This window comes from Diplotaxodon limnothrissa, linkage group LG16 (genome assembly GCF_057381915.1).
Source record: "Diplotaxodon limnothrissa isolate DT_005_m linkage group LG16, D_limnothrissa_male_GT1.1, whole genome shotgun sequence".
NCBI classification, from domain to species: Eukaryota; Metazoa; Chordata; class Actinopteri; order Cichliformes; family Cichlidae; genus Diplotaxodon; species Diplotaxodon limnothrissa.
In genome coordinates this window covers 30,387,021-30,414,325 of record NC_140611.1, presented here as the reverse complement: position 1 = coordinate 30,414,325, position 27,305 = coordinate 30,387,021, and the positions used below count along the sequence as shown (strand labels likewise).

The window sequence follows — 27,305 nt, the reverse complement described above, 5'->3', positions numbered from 1 at the left end:
ATGAAATCAATTCAGCTGAAGAATTAGAGCTGGTTGCCGTAATGGTTTTTATCTGACACCCATCAATACCTCTATTGATTTGCAAGTAGGATCGAATCTTGTAAGGACTGAGTGAAAAAAAAATTAAAAATAGATACAAATTTGGCACAAAAATATCAAAGTACTATTGCAGCAAATGCACTTAAGTAAAGTGACATCCGTTAATGATTTTCTCTGTTCCCTAATGCTAAGTGTTTGAATGTTTAATATACCAAAGTCAGAAATGTTTTAAATCTAAATCTCTTCATGTTTTTGTAACAACACTGAACTTGTGCATATATTCTCCAGTTGGTTCTCTGCTTATGTGTAATTCAGAAAAAATCTAATCACATTTTTCTATACAATTTAATCATTTCCTCTCTTAAAGAAACAAACATCAGATGACAAATATACCCCAGAACACCTGCACTACAATATATCAAGATCAGCGACCATCTTTATTGTGTTCAGGTTCTTACCGGGGCTATAAACACCTGTTTATGGATACAAAGAAACAACAGTTTCACATTTCTTTATAACTGATTTTGTCAGAAACACTATGAGGCCAAATAAGGACCAGAGGATCCTGTTCATAAGTTATTAAGGCAGGGAGGGGTCGCATCAGGGACTCCCGCTTTAAATAGAGCTCCAAAGTTTCCAACTTCATTTCCTATGCACAATCAAGCTCAGACCCAAGAGATGGAGGATATTTAAGGTCCGATGAATGGATGTGAGCCAGAAACGGCATTTAATAAAAGCAAAAGACGAGATACAAGTTGATTAATGCAATGAGGAATAATAAAGCCATAGCAGATCTGCGGGGAAATGTAAGGTCTTATTTTCTTTTTCTCTTGACAGGGATTAAGTACAAATATCCCTGCTACTGGTATTAACTTCTGGCAGGATTGCTCTGTTTCATGATCAGTTTTTACTCCAAGTCCTGTATCTCTTCACTAATACAGCTGCAAAAGAGGGAGAGAGAGAAAGACATCATCTTCAGTATTAACAGTAATAAAACATAGCTGATATCATCTACAGGGTTCAAACGATAAGGGTGTTGAAAGGCCTCTGTCGATACACTGAAGTCACTGATAGTTAGGATGGCAACATTCAGTATCTTTAATTTGGCATTTTCCAAGCCATGACTCAATGATTTCTCAGTGTTTCCTGCAGATTTCCTTTCTTATCCTTTGCAACAGCATCGCTAAACCTCTAAACATTACTTATTTATTTTCCATTGAATCCCAGACTAATTAAATTCTTGCAGGGTGAACAGCTCTTTCAGGCAGACTGACCCACATCACCAGTGTGGCTATAGAGCCCGGGATATATTAAAGTTAAACATATGAGTGTGCACAATCCATAGTTATAGTATTATGAACATTAAAAGTATGCAAATGTTTTTTTTAAGATAAATAAAAAAATAGTTCTGCTCTAATCATGTCAGAGAAACCTAGTAGTTAATAAAAGCACAGCTTGCATATCAAACAAACCCTATTTGAGCAACAACTTCAAGAGAAAATCTCTTATTCTGCATTAGGTTTCCTTTTTTAAAAAAAACTCTTCTTCCACTTCCCACACAATGACAAGCACAGCCCCAAACCCTGAACCTTGTGAGGGGCATTTAGTGGGGGTAAACGTCACAGAGTGTAATTAAAGAGGAGCTTGCCCTCAGGAACTCTCCCAGTTGACAAAGCGAGTAAGTGACAGTGTCTGTTTTTTATTTTTTTCCATCAAACCAGCAAATATTGACTTAAAAGAGCATGGCTTAGAGAAATATCAAGTTGTTTCACAAAATTGTTATCACTGTTTGTCAGACACATATAGAATTCTTCTAAAGTGGCCCGTTTTTCATTTCAACTTTTTTCCTCTCGACACAAGTTAAACGACTGTGCTAGAAAAAAGAAAGTCTAAACTAGTATGATTTATGAAATCATCAAATGTGTGTTATCTGTAATTGATCAAAAATATGAACAGAAGCGGTCAATTAGTGGCGTGTTTGTCCTGCTTTATCTGTCCCACTAATGGCACTTCTGGAATAAATATGGTGCCATATCTTATCTGTGGCAATTCTCCATATTCACACCCACAGGAACGGTCCTGTACATCAGGCTATAAGGCCTTGAATCGCTAGATTAATGAGACAGACAAAGGTAAACTTGATTAGAGTAGAGTCACCCCATTCCACCCTTTCTGATTTGTAGTTAATCGCCTTGGATTGATTTAAGCCTTTGATTCTATAAGATCACTTCTGCGCAGCAGAATTTGCACCGACTTGAAGAGAAGAGAAATTTTTCAGCAGGAATTTCCACCTTGTTTTCTATCGACTGCTAATTGACGTTAGATAAAATTCCAAACTAAGAAAAGTCCCGGGAATCATCAATCAAATAGCCATATTCTGCTGTGCTCAGACCTATGGAGGACAGCTGCTATATAACAACGGCTGCTAAACAGGACTAATTCTCTAGAATGAAATATGCTGCAGAGGACGGCCATTTACAGGACCGGTATCAGAGCTATATTTCAAGGCCCAGCCGCAGCCTCTGCCCATTAAAGTGTGTGTGATGTATTTTAGGGCCGGTTTATGTCCTGCTCTTTTCTCAAAGAGGGCTACACACTGACATAATGGCTGATAGAAGATGCTTCTGGGCCAGCAGTGGCTCTCCATACAGAGTAAACCAGAGTAGAGGCTATATTATTAAAGAAGATAGACATCTGAAGAGTCAATTTGGCCAAACCGTGTGAATTCAGATTAGAGAAATACCAAAAATGTCATCGCTGCTTTCGTTTTTATTTGCCTTTACAAATAAATGCAAGCACTGGTATCATAAATGTGCATTTAGTGGCTGGGATTAGGTTTATCCCTACCAGCTTTAGTATTCTAGGATACACTAGCATCAGCAAGACTGTTGGAAACCATTTTACAGCAGAATAAAGGTACGCATATGGAAAACAATGCACATTACTTGACCTCCACAGTTGCTATATTTATGGGTTAACACTGCTTCTGTATGTGCACTATCAGCACCTATTACACGTGAAAACAAATGGTGTGAAGTTATGGTCAACAAAATAACAAGGTAATTTCTTTATACGCGTTAGGTGCAGTAGGTGTGACGATGGTATCTCCTAGTGAGCAAAAACAATGCTGTTTTTTAAAATCGTTTTTCTGTTTTACTCTGGTTTAGCTTTTAAATTTTACATGTGATACTTTTTAGCAGTGATATATTAAATTCATTAATTACAGGAGAATTAAAGCAGCTGTGAATGAAGCATATTCTCTGCCTAACAACACGTGCCAAAGACGTTTGCTGAGCCAAGAAAATAATTTTAAAAACAGCCCTACTAGTGGGTACAGCACATAATTTAAGGCATACCAGTAGTCACACTTTGAACACATGGCCTGTTTCCTCATTGCCCCTAAAGATTGAAGACAACTTAGAAGTTCAGCTCTGATTGCCCGCCAGATGGCCATACCGGAGAGATCACTTTTCTGAGAAAGACTTTCACCTAGAGGCTTCCTCAATCATGTTAAAATTTTACTGCAGCATCTGACATCTGACCAGCGTGCTGCATGGCCAATATGGGAAGAAAGTAGTTATGGAACCCACAGCTTTCTCTGCATCTTCTGCATAATAAAAAGCCCGTGAGTTTCATAAGCAAATAGAAATCTGCATCACGCACCCTTCAAAGACGTGGCTTGTCATTATGGCATCAGCTAATAAGCAGGTGGCAGGAAGTAAATAAAAACAATATCCAGCTAATAATATGACAATACCCAGCTGTTCGGCACTTCTGAGTATAATCAATCACCTGGACAACAAGGTGATCTATAAAAATTTCATCACATTTATCTAGTGGAGAACTTCTACCCTGATAAGACACCAACTGCCACATGAAGTAAATAGTTCTTGAAGAACATTAGTGGCAAGCAGTGTATTGAGGTTGATTATCTCTGTGACTAATGCTCTGTCACTCTGTGGTATGAGAGGGCCCAGCGAGGACCCCCAGTAATGGAGCCTGAGCAGGTGCTGAAAGCCCATTGACATCAGGGGGGAGTGCACTGACAAGAATTTCTGATGAATTTCAATTACTGATCTATTAAAGCTAATGAGGTAAATGAACAGCCAGAATACATTTGCCAGATAGCTTGAGACAAGACCTCAGCCGTTCCACTGGATTTTGTGCGTATGTGGCCACAGCAGATGGCATAACGCCAGTGTAGAAATGAAATAACTGGGCGAGTGGGGGCTGAAAATGTAACAGTCAAATAACCACTGGTAGCTCGGGAATTAAATGCTTAATATTAAGCACACTGATATGGCTAATAAAAGTTTCCACCGTTTGCTGTCATGGCCTTACTGAATGTAGGGATAGCATGCCACCAAGTGGAGTTAGTACAACATAGCATAATGCAGGTTCACCTGCATTTTGAGAGTTGCAGCACCATCTGCAGGCTTTATTGTGAACAGCAGTTTATTTAAATAATAAAAAAAAAAGATACCCTCTTTGAACTCATGTTTGAACTAGCTAATCATGTGACACCTCATGGATATCAGATTGTGCACAATGATAAATATTGATCAGCTAGTCACATCCTTAATCAGAGTTCAGCAAAGACCTGCCAGCTCAGCACAACTCAATATGTATGATCTATCAGTGATAATTAATGTTATAAAATAAATATTCTTTTTTTGTATTTAGTATCTTTTGGAATTTTTTTTAATCCCATTTGAAAATACATTGTGTCAACTAAGACTATACCAAAAGTTGTCTTCATTTTGCTAATAAATAAAGTGCTTTGTTATTTTTTTATACTGTAAGATAAAAATGAAAAAGGTTAAATCTGCTGCAAACCATAATGTCATATTAACACTGATTTAAAAAAAAATATTACGGAATAGCTGCCTAATTAGGCTACAGATGCTGCATATGTGAAACAACACTGGCATCCAATGTTTCTTTAGGTTTAAGATTCAACTGAGAACAAAACAACCTTGATGGCTGAAAAAAAAAAATGTAAATATAGAGCAATAACTGGAAAACTTTGTAAAGCCGGGTGATTATTTTCTGTGGCTCTATCACAAGAGCTGACATTTTCCACACATTAGAGCTGTTCTAACTGTAAAGATATAGATTATAGAGACTTTATCTTAAAAGGTCATACCGATACTAAACTTGCTTACAGATTCGAAAAAGGCCAACGTTTGATCAAAGCGACTTAGTAGCTAAACGTATGTGTCTTCTTGTACAGCCACAACTTTTACTCACTCGAGATAAACTGAACTATATTGATTTTATTCATTCTTTCTGACAAACTTACAGAATAAAGATCCAGCGGAATAGATGGACACTTCTCCACAGCATATATTTAAGCATGAACAAGAATGCAGCTCAGATCGCTGTTGAACAACACTTTGCCATCCTTCTCTGCGCTGCACTTTCTCCTTAGAAGATCTAACATGCCCGCTCTGATCTCTGGGGTGAAGGACTCGTGGAATTTGTCGCTTCCTGTCATGAAACTCAGCAGGCGTTCTCCATGGCAGCTGCCTGGATTGAAGCACTCGGTAATGTCGAAGGCGTTGGGAGCTGAATGCTCATCGTATTTCAGACCCAGGCTCTTCAGACAGGCAATGACCTCTGCTGATGAACGGTACTCTTTAATGACACCTACACACAGCTCCTTGCTGTAAGTCTTCCACAAGGTGTCCCATCCACTGTTGGCTGGATAGTGTGATATTGAAAATCACATACATTTCTGAATAAAAAAATACTTCAAACAAAAGTAGTCAAGAGAATTTACTCAAAATATAAAAGTAAAAAGTAGCTCCTTGAAGGCCAGCTATGTGCAAACCTAACAGAACTTCATTATAAATATAATAACTCAATATTATTAATGGAATATAAACTTTAATTCAACTTAAATTTAAACCTAAAGTAGCTGTTTTTAAGTTTCCCCTTCAAATGCATTAAATACAAAACAAAAATGCTCAGATATGGATTTTATATACAAAATAGAACCCCAAGAGGGCACCATTGTTCCAGCGCAAAGAGAAAAATATGTTTGAAACAAGGCTCATCTCTGGTAAAAACAGGAGCATAAAACAAATATGTTCTCAAAAATGTATAGTATACTTTATTTACATTCACACAATCTGAATTTGACACCTTTAAACTGTTATACTGCGGACTAATTAATTAAGGATAATTAAAATCAAGTTCGGCTTACCTGCTTCGACGATGATCATAAGTCTGCCGTTAGCTTTTAGAAGGCTGTGGTAAAAGCTGATAGTTTCACAAAGGTTTTCCACATAATAGATCATCTGTACGGGGGAACATTATGGGGAGAACTTTCTAAAGCTTGAATGAATTAAGTGTTATCATTTACAATAAATCTGCTAGGACATTTCGTCAGAGGTTGCTTGACAATTTATCACACTAATTACACATTTATCTGTCAGAATACACTCTACTCCCACTGCGGTCCCCACTGAATTCAAGCAGCAGTGCAGGATTTAGTGAGGACCCAAATATATCTCATTGTTAACAGAGTCAGACAAGGATATTACACTTTACAATACTTTATAGTTTGCAGTAGATTTTAGCTCACCACAATCCCACCTTAGGCGAGAAGACAAGACACCATAGAGTGACAAAGCAAATTCTAGAATTCCCGCTATTCTTTTGCCATGAATCTGCAGAAGGAAAACTCGTAATACCTGAATCATGTGTATGAAATCAAATTTCTTCATCTCGCCCTTCGTTTTCACTTGCTTTACATAGTCCTCGCTGCTCATGATGTTCCAGCCAAATGGGATCTTCTGAAGACTGGCAGTCTTTGCTACCAAAGCTTTAAGATGAACAAAACCAAATAGCCATCAATAACATTGAGATCTATGCTTATGTATATGCGATACATCAAAACACTGATTACACTGAGATAAAACGCTGGCAGACATCATTTAAGAGAATGAACTACTTTAAGAACATATAAAGAAAAGTAAAAATAAATATGGGGAGATGCGATTGTAGTCTTCTTCGTTGGTGTACATGAGAAGACCACAAAACAAAGAACCAAAAAACAGCTGATGCATTCACATGAAAGTAACATCAGCAGACGTATCAGTAGTTTGGGGTTTGTTCCTATGCATAACAACAGAGCAGCCACCAGGCCCAGGCTCTTCCAGCAGCCACCAGGCACAGGCTCCTGCAGCAGCCACCAGGCCCAGGATCCTCCTGCAGCAGCCACCAGGCCCAGGCTCTTCCTGCAGCAGCCACCAGGCCCAGGCTCTTCCAGCAGCCACCAGGCCCAGGATCCTCCAGCAGCCACCAGGCCCAGGCTCTTCCAGCAGCCACCAGGCCCAGGATCCTACTGCTCCACCAGGCCCAGGCTCTTCCAGCAGCCACCAGGCCCAGGATCCTCCAGCAGCCACCAGGCCCAGGCTCTTCCAGCAGCCACTAGGCCCAGGATCCTACTGCTCCACCAGGCCCAGGATCCTCCAGCAGCCACTAGGCCCAGGATCCTACTGCTCCACCAGGCCCAGGATCCTCCAGCACCAACAAGTAAATCAACAGTGACAAGACGGTGAACGGAGCGAGCAAGACAACAAGCTCAATGGGGCCTAAGAGAACACCGAACGCCGATGAAATTGAGGACATCAAAAAGTCATTGGACTTTCTAACTGAGGAAACATCGGCTATCAAGCTACAACAGAAATATATCCTAGACTTAGTCGAGGAAATAAGGTCGCTACGTAACCAGAATGCAGAGAAGGAGAAACGGATCGTCTATCTGGAGAGCAGGGTCGCGGACCTGGAGCAATATACCAGAATGAACGACGTGATCATCACAGGGCTGTACATAAAACCCCGGTCATATGCTCGGGCTGTGACTGCTGGCAGTAAAGAGGAGCAAGGAGATCTGGATGGGAGCTCTGCGGAGCAACAAGTAGCTGGTTTCTTGCAGTCGAAAGGGATCGACCTGGACTGTAATAACATCGAGGCATGCCACCCCTTGCCCAGGAGAAATGCTAGTGATAAACCAGCTATCATCATAAGATTTGTAAACAGGAAACACAAGAATGCACTGCTGAAGCAGGGGAGGAAACTAAAAGGATCGAACGTCTACATGAATGACCATCTAACCAAATCCAATGCTGACATAGCGAAGAAAGCACGATACCTAAAGAAACTGGGTAAAATTCAGAACACCTGGACTGCAAACTGTAAAATATTTATAAAGCTCAACGGTACACCGGAGGAAGCCAAGGTGCTGGTCATCAAATGCATCCAGGATCTGGAAAAATATTAACAGGTCACTTGACTACAAAGGCAAGGAGCGGGACAAACAATCTACAGTCATCAAAGCAGGTAATAGAAGACAACAACGGAAGCTAAAGCGTAACGTATTCAAGGATGAAACAATCAATTAATTCATTATCTGGGAATTATACATTGCTACCACAAAGGATTGCTAATCAGGAGATAAATTCACCAGTAAACACGGAATACAAAACACACTTCACAGAGCAGGACATTGATCCAGAACTGAACTTTTTTAACATCAAAAATACCTGCTACTATCATACTGAAGAACAATTCAACAAAACTGTCAAGGTCGACGGCAAAATATCTATAATCCACTTTAATAGTAGAAGTTTATATGCAAATTTTCACAAAATAAGGGAATATTTAAGCAAATTTACACATCCATTCAGTGTGATTGCAGTATCTGAAACATGGATTAATAAACAGAAAGGAGAGGACTTTGTAATAGATGGATATGAATTAAATCTTACAAATAGAAAGAATAAGAATGGCGGTGGTGTGGCCTTGTTTGTGGATAAAAATTTAAAATACAAGATGGTAGAAAAAATGACGGTGGCGGTAGATAATATATTAGAGTGTGTAACAATAGAAATTAGTATGGGAAAAGAGAAAAATGTCATTGTAAGCTGTATATATAGAACACCAGGTTCTAATATTGAAATTTTTAAGGAGTGGGTAGATAAAACATTCATTAGGACAAATCAAAAAGTCATGTTCATTTGTGGGGATTTTAACATAGATCTACTAAATCCAAACAAGCAGAGAGCGACAGAGGAATTTATTAATACAATGTATAGCTTGGGACTTTTTCCAGTGATCACTAAGCCCAGCAGGATTACAGCACAGTCGGCAACCCTAATAGACAATATATTTACTAATGAAATAGAAAATAGAACCATAAGTGGTCTCCTAATTAATGACATCAGTGATCATCTACCTGTTTTTATAGTGTATAACAGCAATTACAGGAAGGTTAAACAGCAAAACACAATAAAATACAAACGAGTGAGAACAGAAGAGTCAATAAACGCATTCAAAAGTGATTTACTCAAGCAAGAATGGGAGATGCTGTATAAGGAAAAAAATATTGATAAAGCTTATGAGATTTTTTTAGGAAAATTTAAACTGTTATATAATAGTCATTGCCCAGTAAAGAAATATAGTAAAAAACAAAAATATGCAGAGTGCCCATGGATTACAAAAGGATTGCAAAATGCATGTAAGAAGAAAAATACCTTATACAGAGAATTTATAATGAACAGAAGCACAGAAGCTGAAAATAAATACAAGAAATATAAAAATAAATTAACGAGTATTTTAAGGTCATGTAAAAAGGAATACTATGAAAAATTACTGATTATGAATAAAAATAATATTAAAGGGATCTGGAAAACATTAAATACCATCATCAAAAAGGGCTCGGGGCAGGCAGACTATCCTTCGTATTTCGCAAATAATGATAGAAATATTACTAATATGAGAGATGTGGTAAATGAGTTCAATAAATTCTTTGTAAGTGTTGGGCCAGACTTGGCTGAAACAATTCCTGATATAACAGATTCTGTAGAGAAAGAAACTAGACTCATTGACCGCAATCCTCATTCAATGTTCTTAACGGTGGTGGAAGAAATGGAAATCATTGATATTGTTGGGAAATCACAAACAAAAAACTCTACAGACTCTGACGACATTGATATGGAAATCGTTAAGAGAGTGATAGAGGGCATTTCCAAACCCTTAACACACATTTGCAATTTGTCCTTACAAACTGGTACATTCCCAAAACAAATGAAAACAGCTAAAGTAACACCACTGTTTAAAAATGGTGACAGACACCAATTCACAAATTATAGGCCTGTCTCTCTACTTTCTCAATTTTCAAAAATACTGGAAAAAGTCTTTAGTAATAGACTTGACAAATTTATAGATAAACACAAAATAATAACGGATAGTCAGTATGGTTTCAGATCAAATAGATCAACATCATTGGCATTAATGGAACTGATCGAAAATATCACCAACAATATAGATAAAAGACAATGTATAGTTAGTGTATTCATTGACCTAAAAAAAGCTTTTGACACAATTAATCATGACATATTACTTGATAAACTGGAGTACTACGGCATTAGAGGAGTGGTGTTAGAATGGGTAAAGAGTTATTTGAGAGACAGGCAGCAATTTGTGAAAATTGGGGAATATCAATCAGAGTGTATGGACATTGTTTGTGGAGTTCCGCAGGGGTCAGTATTGGGACCAAAGCTGTTTATCCTCTATATCAATGATATATGCAGAACATCAGATATACTACAGTTTATTCTATTTGCAGATGATACAAATATTTTTTGTGCTGGAGAGAACTTACAGCAGCTTTTGGAAATTGTCACACAAGAAATGATTAAACTGAAAACATGGTTTGATAGAAATAAGCTATCATTAAATTTGGAAAAAACTACATTTATGTTATTCGGAAATTGTAAAAAAGATGCAGGAGCAAAATTATTAGTAAACAATGTTGAAATAGAGCAAGTTTCGGATACAAAATTTCTGGGTGTGATAATAGATAACAAAATCTGCTGGAAACCTCACATAAAGCATATACAAGCCAAACTGTCAAGAAGCATCTCCGTACTAAGTAAAGTTAAATATTTTTTGCCTTCCAAATCACTCCGGGTACTTTATTGTTCACTTATATTGCCATATTTGGAATACTGTGTGGAAATTTGGGGAAACACATATAAAACTGCACTTCAACCAATATGTAAAATTCAAAAAAAAGCAATCAGGATGATTAATAAAGCAGGATTTAGAGACCATACTAACATCATGTTTTTGAAATTAAAAATACTGAAGTTTATGGATCTTATAAAATATAAAACTGCAAAAATTATGTACAAGGCCAGATACAATATGTTACCAGGAAATATACAGAGGATGTTCTATGACAGAGAAGGAGACTATGAATTGAGGGGGAAATTGAATCTAAGGATTCTTAAAGCACGGTTAAAACCTTTTGTGTCACTATTTATGGGGTAAAACTGTGGAATAGTTTTACTATAGATCTACAGCAATGCTCAGGAATTAGTAAGTTCATGAAAATACTTCGAAAACTGATTTTGGAAGAATATGATACCGATAAAGATGATCACCCATTGTATGTATAAAAATATCAAATTATATCCAAATTATATCAATCACGGTAGCCAAGTTTATATAGGTTCTCCTCGTGTATCGTGTGGAGTATGTGATGATGGGAATTAGGTGAATTATGTGGGATCAATAAGATGTTGAGCAGGGGTAGGAATTAATATGTTCATACTTCTTCCTACTCCTTTTCAGACCAAACATTGTTACATTATGTCAGACGATTTTGTTTTATTTCATTATATATTTTTTGTTTATCTGAACACATACGTGTGTGTGTGTATATCTACATATATATTCGTATCTGTAAATGAAAATATATGTAGTGTGTATATATTGTTTTTTGTTTTATATGTCTGAAACAAATAAAGATACAATACAATACAATACAATACAATACAAGTGAAACAAATGATTTCAGATGACGATGTATGCACGTTTTACACAATTTTCAGGTACTGCAACACAAATGAGTGCATGATGAATTTTAACAACACACAAAGTAACTACTTCTTTTGGCATTTTGAGAAAGCTCTAAATGTCAGCTGATAATGTTAGTACTTTCACTACTGGCACTAATACATCGGCTTTTCAGAAAGGTAAAGAAGAGCCTGAAGAGGAAACCCATCTGAAAATAGAGTAAAAATATTTCAACATGTGCTGTGAATGTGAATGGTTAATACCTTTGAAGTTGTCTGAGAGTTCAGAGCTGCCCTCCACAATGTCAGCAGTAATAGGAACAGCAGGGAATACAGACTGCAGCAGTGTGAGGATCTGAGCATCCACCTCACCTGGGGGAAAAAAAAAAAAAAATCAGGAAGTAAGAAGATTTTGAACACCTGTGGCTCCACATAACGCTTTAAAATGAAAATGCTCCAAAACATATAGTATAGAACACTTTTAAAAAAACCTGAAATTTATTTAGAAAAGTCAAAAATATATATAACGCAGATGTGTGTAATACTTCTTATCATTCTGATCAACAGAATCATTAACAGTTTGTTGTTTGATGTCATTGTGCAATAACCGCAGTGATCTATGACCTATATTGATCATATGTGGAGCCAAGTGCAATCTGCAATAGCTTTGACAGTGACTTTAATGTATTAATGCCCCCACAGACACTGTTATTATGAATTCTCTTTGTTGTACGCCTTTGAAGGGCATGGTAATCAGTTTAATTGGAGCTTTTTAACAGCGATTCTCAAACTTTTTCTGGCATGTCTCACTTCAGAAACCAAAAAAAAAAAAAAAGTATCCAGGATTACATTTTAGTGAAATAAAGGTCAGCATGACAACATCAGAAAACTCTTTTCTTCAAAAAACCCTGTTTGTTCAGCTGCTCCACTTTAATCTGTGGGGACTGCCACAGAGAACCACTGGTTTAAAACAAGTAAATATGTGATGGTCTTGAGTCTTTGACCCGTTTTTGAGTTTATTTTGTTTTTGCAGAATATTAAGATGCTGATATTCAGTTTAGAGTTTTGTTAAGTTCTAGTTCCTAGCCCTTGTTTAATCATTTAGATCCCTCTCATGGCCAGTCTCTCAGTCTTGCTTCTGTGTCTTCTCCAACGTCTCCTGTGTAAGTTATTTGTGCCTCCTTGTGTAGTCCATCATGTCTGGTTATGCATGTTAAGTTCTCTCGCTCCCCCTGTTGCCTGCGTTTAGTCAGTCTGTGTCTCAGTGTGTGTTTCTCATAATTCCTTTGTTAGCCTCCTGTGCTGTGTGCGTTATGTTCAGTTTTGCTTCCTTGTCTCATTAGTTAGATTACTTTCAGCTGTGTTCCCACCTGTGTTCTGTTCCCTCATTTCCCCTTGTGTGCATTTATGTCTGCATCTCCCTCATACTCTGGCTGTTTGTTAGTTTCCTAGTTTTCCCCAGTTTGGTTTCATGTCCTCTGTATTTCCAGTAATAAAGCTTAAAGAGTTTTGAGTTCAGTCCTGTTTGTGAGCCTGCATTTTGGGCAGTGTTCCTGCCCACTTCACACTGCCACATGACAAAATAAGCCAGAACTACCACAGCACACATATACAATGGTCAGTAATGCTACTACAATTAATATTACACTTATTGTTATATTTGATCACATACCTCCACCACTTCCAACACCAAGAACGCTCAGGCTGCTTTTACCCTCTCCAATCCTGCATCAAAAATAAGAACGTTAATAAACCGTTAAAGAAAGTGTACAGTATGTGTGTCACAAGATGTATGCTGGAAAATTACGGTCTTACAAAATTGCACTATGGAGCCTCTGTGTTATAGCTGTCTAATTTATTATGGCTGGTGCTAGGCTGGATCATTGAATAGATGGGTTGGCAGCTCAGTGGGTTGTACACAGCTCAGCTGCTTGCTTAATTTTTAAAACAGCTTCACTCCTGAATGGTGGTCTAAAAAGAGCATCTAAGAAGTGACTGTTTGAAAGCATGGATGTTTTCTTTTGTGAAAAAACTAATTACAGAGCTCAAAGCAAGAGCATTATGACAGCTGCTTTTCAAAACGATCAGCCCAAACCTCTAAACGATCACAAAATCTAAAAGGAAAATATGAAAATGTAAAAGCTGAAAGCCATACATCTTTTGTTATTAAGCATTTCACCTCTACTTACAATATGGAATTTAATCTATTGCAAACTATCAGACTACAGAATATCTCAAAGCATTTTTCATTTAATAAATAAGTTGGTGAGGTACATTTAGTTAAGTAAACAGTAGATGTTTGTGCTATCAAGTGAATAAAGACAAGTGTAAAGGATAAACTGCAAGTGTACTGTTGAATTCTTTCAGGGGGTTTATTAAAAAAATGACCAGTCTTGCTGAGCACAAGTTAACATTATTTCAATAGACAAATTGTGGATATTCAGGAGATCATGGTGAAAAGAAACTTTTTATAAGAGGGCTGTGCGGCAGTGAAAGAGACAAGAAACCCTTCTTCTAGTCTTCCCGTCTGTTTTAAATAGCTGTGTGACAAATACGGATAAAAATGTAATAACCAATCACAGCATAGCATCATCCATCAGGCTGATCCAATTTAGCACCAAATGGGTTGTTTTGACATAGTAGGGACAATCTGAAAGAAATTGAGTTTTTGAATGAAAATTCAGATTGTGTGCGTGCACTGCAGCTTGCATGAAATTGTAGGCAATTTCTTCTGCCTTTAAAAAGACATTTTGAAGTTATCTGCACAGACCCTGGTGGGCTAAATTACCCCATTCCCTAAAACAGCACGTAACATAAGGAAGGCAACAATTTAAGCCTGGCTAACTAAATGGATAAATGCTCAAACGACTTTCCATAAACTAGCAGAGACCGTACTGTGGTGGAACTTCAGGCGGTATAAAGCATCTACTGTTGACAAGTGGAGGACACAGATGCAACTTACGTCAAAGTTTTCCCATTCCAACCCTTGAGTACAGTCATTACTGTAGTGCTGCATGAGCAGTCTGTCCCCTACTCTTAGCTTGGAATATGGGTTATTACTTCAAGCATTTCATTTCCTGCTGTACCTTTTAAATTCTCTTGCTAGGAGATTGTTAACACACTGCACAATGGCCTTGTGCTCTCCTGAGTGTTCCAGATAGAACTGGAAAATGTGGACATTGTCACCCTCATAACAAGTGTGCTGTGCTTCTGCAGCCATGACTGATTCCTGCAATGCACAGAAATCAAAAACAACAACATAATCAAGTTGCTCACCACACTTTAATTATATAGTTACATCATAAGAATAAAAAAAAAAAATACCTTAAATAGCTGTAGCCTCTGTGGAAATCGAGTTCTTCCCCTTCTTTTGAGTTGCACACTTTACATTCCCTCCCACAAAGTGGGCTGGCTTCAAAGTAGTCTCTCTAAAGCACAAATAGTGGGCGTCCTGAACTGTTGGACTGGTTGTGGCGAATGAGGGCAGAGACCCAACTGCTCTCCCCCTTCTTTTAAGTTGTGGTGTTTCTCTTCTCTTCCACAAATGGGCTGGGCTTCAACATTTTCTCTGTAGAACAGAAATAGTGGGCTTTCCTCAACCTGTTCAATTGGCCTCACCTGCCCTTAACACTAACCAAACATATGCAAAGCATGCACCACTTTAGATGGTCTAAGATTCTGGTCCTAGATTTAGAACTGAAGAAGCTTCTTGAATGAGGGTTGCAGCATCTTGAAGCAACTTAAAGAAGTCCAGATGCTTTTCTTTCTAAGCTCTTTAGACTACGGTGACCTGGATGACTGAGAACCTTCACAGACACTGCTTTAGATGATTTCATACATTACATGTCATGGTTACATGGTTGTGTTTGCAGATCAGTAAGTAAAGTTGTCCTCAAGATGGTGCCAAAAGTTCAGCTATATCGTAGTGTCTGCAGAACATCTGCTGCCACAGCATACATCATCTTTACCATTTTATAAATATTAACAGCACAAGCTGTTGAGCTGAAAAGACATTCTGGAGCATAAATATATTTAAGCTGCAAAAGGTTGTAACAGTTATTGTAAACAATCCCCAAATCAGTCACAACGCCATGATTACGATGAATCTACTCATCTAGGAAAACAATTTATTTTTAATGTATAAACCATCTTAATTTCAAAATGCTATTGTGACAGCTTCATCTTAGAATCAGTTGTATAAGTAACTTACTTCAGCTTTATACATGTCCAGTATAAGCAGCGACTTTAATTCATCTACTTCTCACATTAAAATAAATATCATCTTCAAGTTTTTCTGTATAACAAACAGCTTACAACCTTTCAGCTTATCTAAAATAGATCAGCCTTTATGGAAAACTGAACTGCTTAATGTTCTGTTTACTTTTAGATTTTGATTAATACATGTTCCAATGAAAACAACATAATGGGGTTGGCAGTGGAGCACCGAAGCCTGCCAAATACAGCTCATTAAAAATGATACGACGGTGAAATCTAAAGCTAATGTCCGAAGCAGTTTACGACTTATTTGTGAGACTCATAACAAACAGTAGTTATAACCAATTCACTTATATACAAGCATAACCTTTGATTTTACAGAACTGTTAAGAAATGCTCTAACAACAGCAGTCTATGGAGTCATTATTTTATTAGTAAGTAGACAAAATATATAAATGGAAGCAGGTGTGTAGATATCCTCTACCCAGCTTATTATATACATCAAGTGCAAAATAAATCAAACAATGTGATCCACCTACATTTACTATACTGACAGTACATGTTTAGGAGAGCTGGTCTAGTGATATTGCTTCAAGGTTGTTGTTGAAGATAACTTTACCGTTGGACTCTACACTACAGTCTGGGTGCCGAAGCATCTCCAGGACACCAGCTCTGAGCTCAGGTGAAGCTGTGTTACTGAAATCCAGCACCTCAGTGAGAAAATCAAGAAGCAGCTCTCCCTTCTCATCCCCTTCAGTGAAACACTCAGTGATATCCATCTGAGATGGCAGCTCATAGCTCTGGTAACGCACTCCCTTGGAGTCCAGGAAGCTTTTGATGTCTCCAGTGGTCACACACTGACTTATGTCGGGTTGACACAGCTGTGCTCTGTAGGTCCGCCACAGCTTCCCCCAACCACTCTTGCCTGGAACAGATGAAAAAGAGGCTATATTACAACAATGACAATTTGACAAGCAGGTGTTTAGCACGGTCACCATCCTAATTTCTGTCTAGAATTGGCCAGAAACTGAATCATACTTGACTGAATAAGTATAAATGAATAATGACTTGCTGGTGGTACAATGCGGGGAGAATTCATCCTCATATGCATCAGAGCAATTTTTTCACCATGGAGATGCTTACATGGATCACGTTGCTACATCGCAGCTCAGGTATTTAATAAATTCAGAGGAAAGACTCAGAGGGAAGTAAGAAATAAGAAAAAGCTTTAGCTCCTTCAGGATTACACTCAGAGCCTTGTTTATTTTCCCTGTTTAAGGTTTTTGTCTTGAAGTTAAAAGTTGCATTTTTATGCATCTACACATTCACGGATTCACATACCAGGAGCAAAGCAGATGACACTGAAGATGTCGAGGAGATCGGTGTGTGCTAGCAAACTGTCTCTTTTGTTGTCTGCAATATTTATGGACTCATTAGTGCTGACATGGGGAAAAAGGTCAGACTAATATCAAGGCTTTTTTATTTTTTTTTAAATGAAGGACTGGCTGTGAAGAATCTCATTTGGGTTGAGACTGGTTTTGGGCAGCATGGCAGCATGAGATGTCTGAGAGCAGGTGTCTTAGTAAATTGAGTTTTGGCCACTCTTGGTTTTCGCAGCAATAAATTTGAAAATTTTTACTGAATTAAGTGAAAATAAATAAGTTAAAACAGCAGTATAACTGCTGCTCTATATTCTGAAGTTATGTGCGTGTACTATATATCAACTGAATGCTGGAAAAGGTTTGGTTGTTTCTGTAAGATGCTGTTTTAAACCTTTCATCTCCAAATGTATTGCATGTATAAGCAGTATGTTCGTTAGCTATTTGCACCATAATTAAATCGCCCACATGAGAGAAAGAAAATATCCACTTACCAGACACTAGAATTATGAGAAGCTTCCCATTTTTACCAAGAAGACCCTGGAAGAATCTGACAGTTGCTTCAGGATCCTTCACGTAGTATAGCATCTGTCGATTTCACCACAGATAATGAGCTACTAACTGCATTCACAGAATGCCTAATTATAACGCTGTGCCAGGCAGTTGTTCTAATTGGATTTACTGCTGCCATTTGCCAGAAATGAATGTAACCCAGCTGTGTAAAAAACACAGGGTATGCTCATCGACACCGACCTGTATCATGTGAATGAAGTCCACCTTCTTGGTGGCCTTTTCGGCTTTCCAGTGCTCCTCAAACTCAGAGGCAGTCATCGTGTTCCAGTTGAACTTGATGTAATCTAAATCTGGTTTCTGTGACACTAAAACTGCAGACAGATAATTACTTAGTTATTTATTACAAGTTAACACCGAAATAAAGCTGGCATGAAATTTTACAGCTTAGAGTGGCTGATTTTTTTTTTTCAGGCCACAACGGAGCTGACACTTGTCACAATGATGAGAGCATTTCTGTAATTTGCACCCCCCCCCTCTAAAAACAACGCACTTGTTTTGCATCACACTTCATTAAAAACAATGGAGACCACTTGGCACAACCACACAGAGACCTTTGAGAATGATCACAACGCATTGAAATTAAAATGTTACAGTGTGTTTGAAACTCTTTGCTGTTCGTGCATCCACCACTGACTTCCAGCATGACAGGTATTCAACTTATCGTAAGTTCATGGATTCATTTACATGAGCTAATTGCATCTGCAGTCGTAGGCTGGTAGGTCTTTTGTGGGTGGAATGCTGCTTCTCCAACAGAAAATAGGAGGTTCATTTACTCTATCAATATGTCTCGGAGCAAAGTTTAAATGTCATACATTTTACTTTATTTCTCTATGTCGACATTACAATCCCCTTAGAATGAACCTTTCAATCATTCAAAGAGGTTTTTTTCTTACATATCATATTGCTATTTCTTACACACCCAGTCATCTGAGGGGTAAAGGCCATGAAGTACACCTCCAGGAGAATAGTCCTAATTGTTTCAAAACCAATTACCAATCACACTTTCACCAAATTCATAGTCAATAAGAAAGTCTGGAAATCCTCTGCAAAGCAGATCATTCGGCAAATTAGACCATCCAGTCTATAAGATGATAAGCTCACCCATCCCTTCTTGTAGAGGCTTACACTTCATGTTGCATCATTTGTAAAAACGCAGCATGTGTCTGCTATCTTGGGGAAACTTAAACACCTTTTGTTTTCTTTGAACTGCAAATCTAAGGGGACAATTATGATCAGTTCCACAAATAACAAAAGATTTCAACATGCTTTAAAACATTTTTAAACAGCAAAGGTGTCTCTCATTAGATTGTAAGTTGAACAATGGAAAGAACCAGCAACAAAAATCAACAATGAGGAACGGGGGAGTCCCTGCTTTATGCATTATTTTTAATCAGATATCGTGTCTATAGGAGTTTTGGGTGAATAATTGGTTGTAGCTTTAATGTATGCAAGGATCCTGGTCAGACAGCAGCAGACTTGAAACTCGTAACGATTCAGTGTTTTACTCACAGATGCTTTAGTCGGGTCCATTCTTACAGACATTAAGGCTAAACTCTACAACGCCACTGGTGGTTAAATGACTATTTCCTGCTAATATATGAACCGGTGAATTCTTAAGATGCTGTTTTTCACCAATAAAAATATAATAATATCCTGTTTTGCTTGTAAATAAATACTGAACCCCATTTTGGACAGCTGAGAATACAATGATTCATTTTGTGTTGTGTGAGAGAAGTGTGTGCCTGTAAAGACTGTACCTTTGTAGTTATATAGCTGCTGGCGGCTAGGCTCCACCACCTCGTTATCCACCGTCACCCCTGGGTGCTTCTTATGGAGCTCAGAGAGCATCTCTAGGTCAATCTCACCTAAAGGCACAGGCACACTTTTTATTTGGAAGACAAAGTCGCAAACACAAATTTGACCCACTTTCCCACAGTTCCCGAACTGCTAAAAATAATTGAAAATAAAATTTCCACTTTTAGCCAAACAGATCAACATCAGTTGAAATGGTGCAGGAAGCATCTAACAGCATGTTTCAGTTTTGCAGAAAATCATACATTTTCTGTTGCAGTAATTACAGAAGTGAAAAAAAATGTAATTCAACACCATGAGAGATAGTTATCACAGCGATACCGTTTCAGTATCACGTAACCAGGGATTTGGCTCTAATTCTAACTGAAGGTGACAGGTTGCCATGTACAAAGGAGCTCATGTGGACACATGTTAAATCTTTTAGATTGAATAATATCTTTCAGGGGAGTTTCCAGTCATTCTAATGTATTTTGCAGCCGAAAAGAGAATCCGTAATGCTCCAATATGATTCTGACATGACAGCTCAGTAAATTAAAAGGATTGGCGGAGACATAACCAAAGGGTAACAGCTCTCTGGGGGCATGTACTGGGTTTGCTCAGGAAAAATATTAACCTTGCTGTATCACGGGCACTGAAAACAATGTGCAGTAAAGTTATAGAACAGCGAGGTCATGCTATCTGGCCTGGGTTGAAGATTAATCTCACAAACTGGACAGATGTCTACAAACTGCTGGCAGTGATAATAAGGGCAAAGTTTTGTTGTTTTTTTCCTGTTGCAACCATAAATGAAAAAACTGCAGCAACAGCAGTAACAGATGGCTTACGCAATGTCTTGTCACTTTCGATGCTGCGCAGGTCGCGCTGCTTTTTAACGCGTCACATTTAGACCAGTGGTAACAGAATTTTCTTACCAGCTCCACTTCCAACTCCAATGACATTCAGATGTGACTTTCCATCTCCAATGCTGAGGAGAGAGCAGATAAAACACTTCAGAAAGGTTCACATCCTCCAACCTGTGACATGTGGGTCACATTTTTGGGCTTGTAACTGTCAGTTCTCCCTGACACTTGGGCATGTGAGATGTTCTGAAGTAGCGACTGAAGAATCTACAGATACCCAGGCTTTGATTATTGCTGTGGCATGTTCTGTCACTCACTGTATGATTTTTAATAACACCTTTTTAATTTACTCATGAGTCACATCTTTCCAGATTCCTCTCTGATCTGCTTTTTAGACCTGCACAGAAGAGGAGAGGGTCTGTTTTTCTGCTGCATGTCAATTGCCTCCTACATCAACAGAAAATAACACAGGAAGAGATGGAATTTCCACAGCAATCAGTCATTGTCTTTTACAATCACATATTGTTTGGCTGGTTAATCTAGCATGTACACTTGTGTAGGCAGTTATTTGATTCTGTGAGTGAAACGGTACTTACATATTCCGCTTTGGGCTGTAGTGCAGTCCTAATCACTCAGCAATTCTGACTGCTTTCAGCAGTATTAAGCAGAGCACATGTTGACTGATTGACACAGCTTAGTCACTAAATGGTCTGTGTGCTCCAGATCTTCCTTTTCACACTGTATTTTGTCACCTCTCGACATATTCCAAATCGGTCTGAAGGTATGAGTGGCTGATGCTTATCATCACAAGTGGCCCAACATTAAAACTAACCACGGGTGAAATGAATAATATTGATCATCTCGTTAAACTGTAATTATCTAGGGTCCAGGCATTTATGTGTATGTTTTTTAAACCTATATCACTGATCTAAACATTGCTCAACTGGTCAGGAATGCCATACAGAACATGACAGACACCCTAAAGTGGTTGCCCGGCCTTCAAACTCCCTATTTGCATAATCCATAAGGTGCAACAGAAGAATCCAGTCCAAGAAGGCTCCACAGATTAGCTGTAATTGCTAATTAATTGTAAATGCTCATAGGGCAATCATAGAGATCCATGCACAGAGATGTGTGTAGAGATGAGTCTTTGACACACGGGATACTTCAACAATATTGTAGTTTGGTTTTAATGTTGTGGCTTATTCTTAATGATATTTGAAAGGTTTCAAAATGACTTCATAGACTTTGCATAGTTAAGTAAAATAAGAAACGACACACAACAAAATATATACTTTATAATGCCTGATTGTATTTTTTTCAATTGACTCACATCTAATAAGATTACAATAAATGGTTGCCACCCAATTCCCACTTACTTTTAACCCTGACTAATGTTGACACTACCATGCATCTAGTCTAAGGAGCTTGGAAAGAAAGCAATTTTCTTCAAAAGAAACTTAAAGAAGTCCAGACTACCGTGGCTTAGATGAAGTCTACCATGACCTAGATGACTGAGAACCTATACAGACATATCAAGTGTCAAAGTTAATTGGCTGTTCTTAAGGGTTTTCCATCTATCGGTCCATTTTCTTTCACTTATCCAATTTGGGATTGCAGTTTTGGACTAAATCCAGATCACCCAGAGAGCACCCATGAGGATACAGGAAGAATATACACAATCTACACAACCAGCTGGTGGATTTGAACCCAGGACTTTCTTGCTGTCAGGAGATGATGCTAACCACCACAACACCAGACATGAGTTAACTTTTTATTCAATTATTTTACCCAATCTACATCTCAAATTACCATATTAAAAGGAGCTGAGGTTAAAGGTTATTAACGCCTCCTGACTTATGGTACTCTAGTTTATCAGCTTCATTTTTAAATCATATGTTTAATACAGTTAAACCTTACTGTATCAGGTTTTTAAGGCTTGCACCAAAGTTTCAGAGTTTTGACAGTAAATGATTGCTTAGCTTTAAATACTGCTTTGATTCTCAGATTCAGCTGTAGTATAATGCATGCCATGTTGAATGGTATGGTCGTGCAGAGTTGCTCAAAGCTGTGTGTGGTAGATTACCTGGCCAGTATATCTGGCAGTTTATTGTGGATGAAGTCCCGCATACACTGGTGTTCAGACGAGCGCTCCAAAAAAAGCTGGAAGGATTTCTGGTATCGGTCATCATCATTAACCAAACTCTTGAGGGAAGATGCCATGGCTCACAATCTGCCAAAAAAGAAAAAAAAAAAGTATTATTTCAAGTGAGCATTAACATGCTTGCTGTCATATAAAAACAATGACCTGCCACGACGTGTTACTCAAACACTGTTAACAATGACACATCTGGATCATTTTTGCTTTTTATCCCTGAAAAATAAGTTTTCTTACATTGAACTTCACCTAAGTCAACATCTCCAAAAGCTTTCCTGTATTTATTCTTCACTTCAGCTCCCATTGTACTTATCTATAGGAATACTAAAGCTGAGCATGCATCCATGACTACCAGATCTTAGCAGTCATTACAGAGCAGCCTGTGTATTTAGAGAAATGGCTTAAAAGTGAGAGCACAGATTCTGAGCCACTGCTCTCCGACGGATATGTTTCTTTTATTTTCCCAACACATCCCACTTTCCAGCAGTGAGAGCTGTTTGATGTTGGGTGCCCACTATTGGCTTGTGATCAGACACTTATGTAAATCTGAAACCAATGACCAATCCAGGAACTAAGACAAAGAAAAGAAAAACCTAAATATATGACAAGCCACCTACTATAAATGTGAATTTTCTAATTTATACATTTTTTGAGAGACCGTCCTAAAAATACCAGACCATGACATGTTTCTAGTACTTAGGTTTAGCAATAACATTTGAAATCATAAATCACTTTCATATGTCCATTTATCTACTTTCTTAAATGCAGCAGATGCTGACATTTACACTGAGCTCAGCTAACATAGCAATAGTTAATCCAGTCTACCTACACTGTTTGATCAATAACTGGTCAAGGGTCTTTAATCAACCCTGAAACAACACAAGTATTGAAACAGACAGCCAACAATAGCCGAAATCATGTTTTAACAACAGTCTGTTGTCAACTTACATGTAACTGAATCAATGTTGAACACTGCTGTTGAGTCCTACTCCCTTTTGCACCACTGATCAATATTAGAACAGCAGTAACATCACTACCAAAGGTCCACAGGACCATAGTGGTATTTCAGCTAATATTTAATACAGCACACTACAAAGAATACTTCAAAATATTAGCACAATTATAACATTTATCTTGGCTATAGATAAAGGATAAATATATTTAACTGTACAATTTAACATTAGGCTCTAACATGCAAATAACAGACAACTTCACATCAGTTAAAGCAGTTTATTTACTTTATTATCATCAGGGTTGGTTTAAAATTTTGTTTGTCAATTTACTCCTACATTTTCATCCAGACTCCCTTCACACCGTCTTGACCGTAGCTGTGAACTGCCTGGGTAAAGCAGACTTCACACTGCCACATTGACCAACTGATGAGTTAGACCATCTGGAAAAGAAAACACCAAAGCAAAATATTTATAAAAAATGAATAAAAATATGATAAAAATATGAAAGGAACACACTTTGTTCTGATTTGGGCTTAACTTTCTCCTAATTCACCCTAGCTAGCATTATTCTACCAGGTACAGTAACAGGCTGACTTCAGTATCTGGTCACTGTGACGGTCACAAATCTTTGTCACAGTAACAATGAACATAACACATAACTGGTAAAAAAAATACATTTTACACAAACATTAGACAAATAACTGAATGCTTACCTGATGCACTTACAGGAGACATCTCTGGGGTTCTCAAATGTTGTCTACCACAGGATCAGCAACATTAATCGCTGACTTTTCAACATAATAATGTGGCAGAGGTGAAACCATCTTTAATTTCGACCAACTATAAATTGTTGACTTTTCAGCCTCACTGGTCAACTACAAAAACCCCTATGAATCAGTCCTATTCCAGTGTCGACACGCTGTTTGGCTTCACTGATATCTTAATGCTGATCCAACATTAAATTAACATTCAGATTTGACTCTCGACCACAGCCACGTTTCAGATGAAAAGTCAGTATTTCTTCAGTGACTTCTTATTCAATGACTGATCCGCAAATCCAGATAAATGTGGGCTGGGATTACCTCTGCGTCACCTGAGGCATGTTCAAACGTGCACCTGTTGCCAATGACAAGTTTCCAAAGCATATTACTAAGTTCCAGGAATAACCAGGAAACCTTCCTTTTCATGGGTGAATTAAAACAACGTTCACAATATAACGCTTGGCCATCGGTTTCAAATTAAACCACGTAAACGGGTGATGTTAGAAGGACAGTCTGATCAGCAGCACTGCGGTCAAGTGAGCCTTCACTTACGAAGTCACAGTGGGAAGTGAGTAACTGTGTCGTGGAAATAGACAAAATGCACACCATAAGAAAGTACAAGAGAAGTGAGGACGGGTACATCATCGGCGGCTTTTGGCTGTCGGCGTCTTAGCGGCGGAAACACAACTACGCCACACAAACACGGGAGTCTGCTGCGTCCATCGACGCGTAGGCAGCTGCTAAAACAATTGAAAGCCAGCTGTTGCTCGCTGAACATGTGTCGCAGAGCCAGCTTTGCCATATTTGTTTATGATTTGTTAAACAGCAGGAAGATTGAGCTAAAACACGGCAGTTTTCACTTACATGTGCAGAACTGATGTCCGGATGTCTGCCCGGCTGGAATAAACCCTCCCACCAGCGTCTCCGCTTGGCTTTATGCAGAGCGAAGTGCAAAGGACACAGGGCGACAGTGCTGTTTGTCAGATTACGTTATAAAAGAAATACCGTGTCGTTATTTTGCATTCAAGAAAAAATAGTGTTTAATGTGTTTGGTATGAAACTTGGACACTAAAATGCTTTTTTTTAAACCACAAGAGAAATTTTACATTTATTCTAATTTCATGACAGTTGTATAACCATGCACTTCCGTGTCAATAATTGTGTTTTTTTTAAACAAATATTTTAGTAAGTTTTGTCTGAGTTGTTATGTAGGACATGATGTAAAAGTCTCTTTAAAGGGGGTTCCGTTTAGCATGAAAATGAGGATATATTATTTAATTTGAAGGAAAGGGAATTAAGTAAATGTCAAGTCTTGTTTGTGATTAAGAATTGCCAGACACCGGAATCAGGACTAGAACTCAAATTAGACTGTTGTTATGCCACAGATACCTTTTGATGTGCTTTAAAAGAGCGTACAGTGGAGGAGGGGAGGGCTGCTGGTCTTAGTGGTCTATAGCTAATAAATATAGGTCCGGTGGTCAGACATACAACTAGAACAATATTCATTTCATTGCAAGGACTCACATTTGTTTTTTTGTGGGGGGGCATCAGCATGTTATGCAATGAAAAACAAATGTCTGCAATCGCACTATCTAGGCAATTAATAACAACTGCATAACTGAATGAGCTAAAGTGAGCTGAACAAGATCATTCTTTGGTCAGTGTGACCCCTTGTCTGAGAAGGTGTAGTGAGGGGTTAAAGCGGTTCGGAACAATCAGAACAGTTTTCTGGCACTTCTAGTTAAAGAGTAATTAAATCTGATAGGCAGGCTAAGCATATCACTGTTGAATGACTTTAATTTTTTGTGTGCTGCAGCCTGTCGTTGCTTCCAGTGATGCCATGGAGATAACAGCTCAGGAATAAGAAATTTAGATATTGGAGCTATATGCTGAATTATGCTAAATTATGTGTTTGTCTTGCAACACAAATTGAAGTTTCTTTCTACTTTCTGTTATGTACCCTGCCTATCACCCTATGGTAGCTGGGATAGGGATAAGCAGAAGAGACTGGATGAATGGGCTGGTTTTGTGTTACATGAATAGGTTGGATGAAACATCAGGCTGTTTAGTGTGGGTTATACTGATTAGTTAAAAGTTTACAGTGATGCCTTGTGGTTTGCTGGTTACATCTAGAGTACTGTTACTAGGTTACATCAATTTATCTTTAAGGTGATGGTGCTCTTTAGATTCACTCACTGAATTCTACCTTTTGTACAAGCTGGGGTTTGGAAATCAGCCATATATCATTTTCCCCACATGTATAATCTCACTTGAACTCCTGGTCATGAGACTCACACTATAGCTGGGAAAGAATATACTTTGAAATGAAACTGATGAAAAATATTTGGCCTTGGACAGATTTATAGTTATGCAGATATTGATGAAGCTGATTGGGAATATGCTCAAGTACAGATTGATATGACAAAGAAGAACATGCTTTTGTGGTGTAGTTTATTGCACATTGTGTTGCAGAAAGTCTACAATTTATCAGAGTAATTTGACTCTGTTGGATGATTCGATCAGTCTGATTATTTCTTATTAAAGTTTTTGTGAAATGTAAAAAAATAAAATAAAAATGAAAAAAATGGTGGAACAGTATTTCCCAGCAGGTTCTGTTGCTAGGATCCTCCCAACCCATCCCAACATTTGCAGACCATATTATTACTGTCATTATTAAATGGATGATGAAAGCAGTACTTCACCTGC

The 27,305-nt window shown here is 38.1% G+C and overlaps 3 protein-coding genes across 6 annotated transcripts; 1 reads left to right on the top strand and 2 right to left on the bottom strand.

Annotated features, from left to right (window-relative positions):
• Positions 1-400: 400 nt before the first annotated feature.
• On the bottom strand, positions 401-15,436 carry LOC146616459 (histamine N-methyltransferase-like). Its single transcript, XM_085374103.1, has 8 exons — positions 15,234-15,436; positions 14,996-15,138; positions 13,582-13,634; positions 12,174-12,281; positions 6,738-6,868; positions 6,248-6,341; positions 5,342-5,742; positions 401-980 (listed from the first exon to the last, which is right to left on the bottom strand). Exons 2-7 carry the CDS (start codon positions 15,127-15,129, stop codon positions 5,390-5,392), a joined length of 873 nt encoding a protein of 290 aa, XP_085230229.1. The 5' UTR covers positions 15,130-15,138; positions 15,234-15,436; the 3' UTR covers positions 401-980; positions 5,342-5,389.
• Positions 7,613-8,545, top strand: LOC146616460 (uncharacterized). The gene has a single exon (XM_085374104.1). The coding sequence runs from the start codon at positions 7,634-7,636 to the stop codon at positions 8,327-8,329; it is 696 nt and encodes a 231-aa protein (XP_085230230.1). The 5' UTR covers positions 7,613-7,633; the 3' UTR covers positions 8,330-8,545.
• A 1,109-nt stretch (positions 15,437-16,545) lies between the features above and the next one.
• hnmt (histamine N-methyltransferase) lies at positions 16,546-25,527 on the bottom strand. Of its 4 annotated transcripts, none has more exons than XM_085374624.1 (8): positions 25,464-25,527; positions 24,124-24,278; positions 22,814-22,960; positions 20,800-20,852; positions 19,834-19,941; positions 18,257-18,387; positions 17,998-18,091; positions 16,546-17,049 (listed from the first exon to the last, which is right to left on the bottom strand). In XM_085374624.1, exons 3-8 carry the CDS (start codon positions 22,948-22,950, stop codon positions 16,688-16,690), a joined length of 885 nt encoding a protein of 294 aa, XP_085230750.1. In that variant the 5' UTR covers positions 22,951-22,960; positions 24,124-24,278; positions 25,464-25,527; the 3' UTR covers positions 16,546-16,687. The 4 variants fall into 4 exon arrangements, with proteins under 4 accessions (XP_085230750.1, XP_085230749.1, XP_085230752.1 ...); XM_085374623.1 differs by having other exon boundaries at positions 24,175-24,278; XM_085374626.1 differs by lacking the exon at positions 25,464-25,527 and adding an exon at positions 24,552-24,867 and having other exon boundaries at positions 24,175-24,278.
• Positions 25,528-27,305: the final 1,778 nt, after the last annotated feature.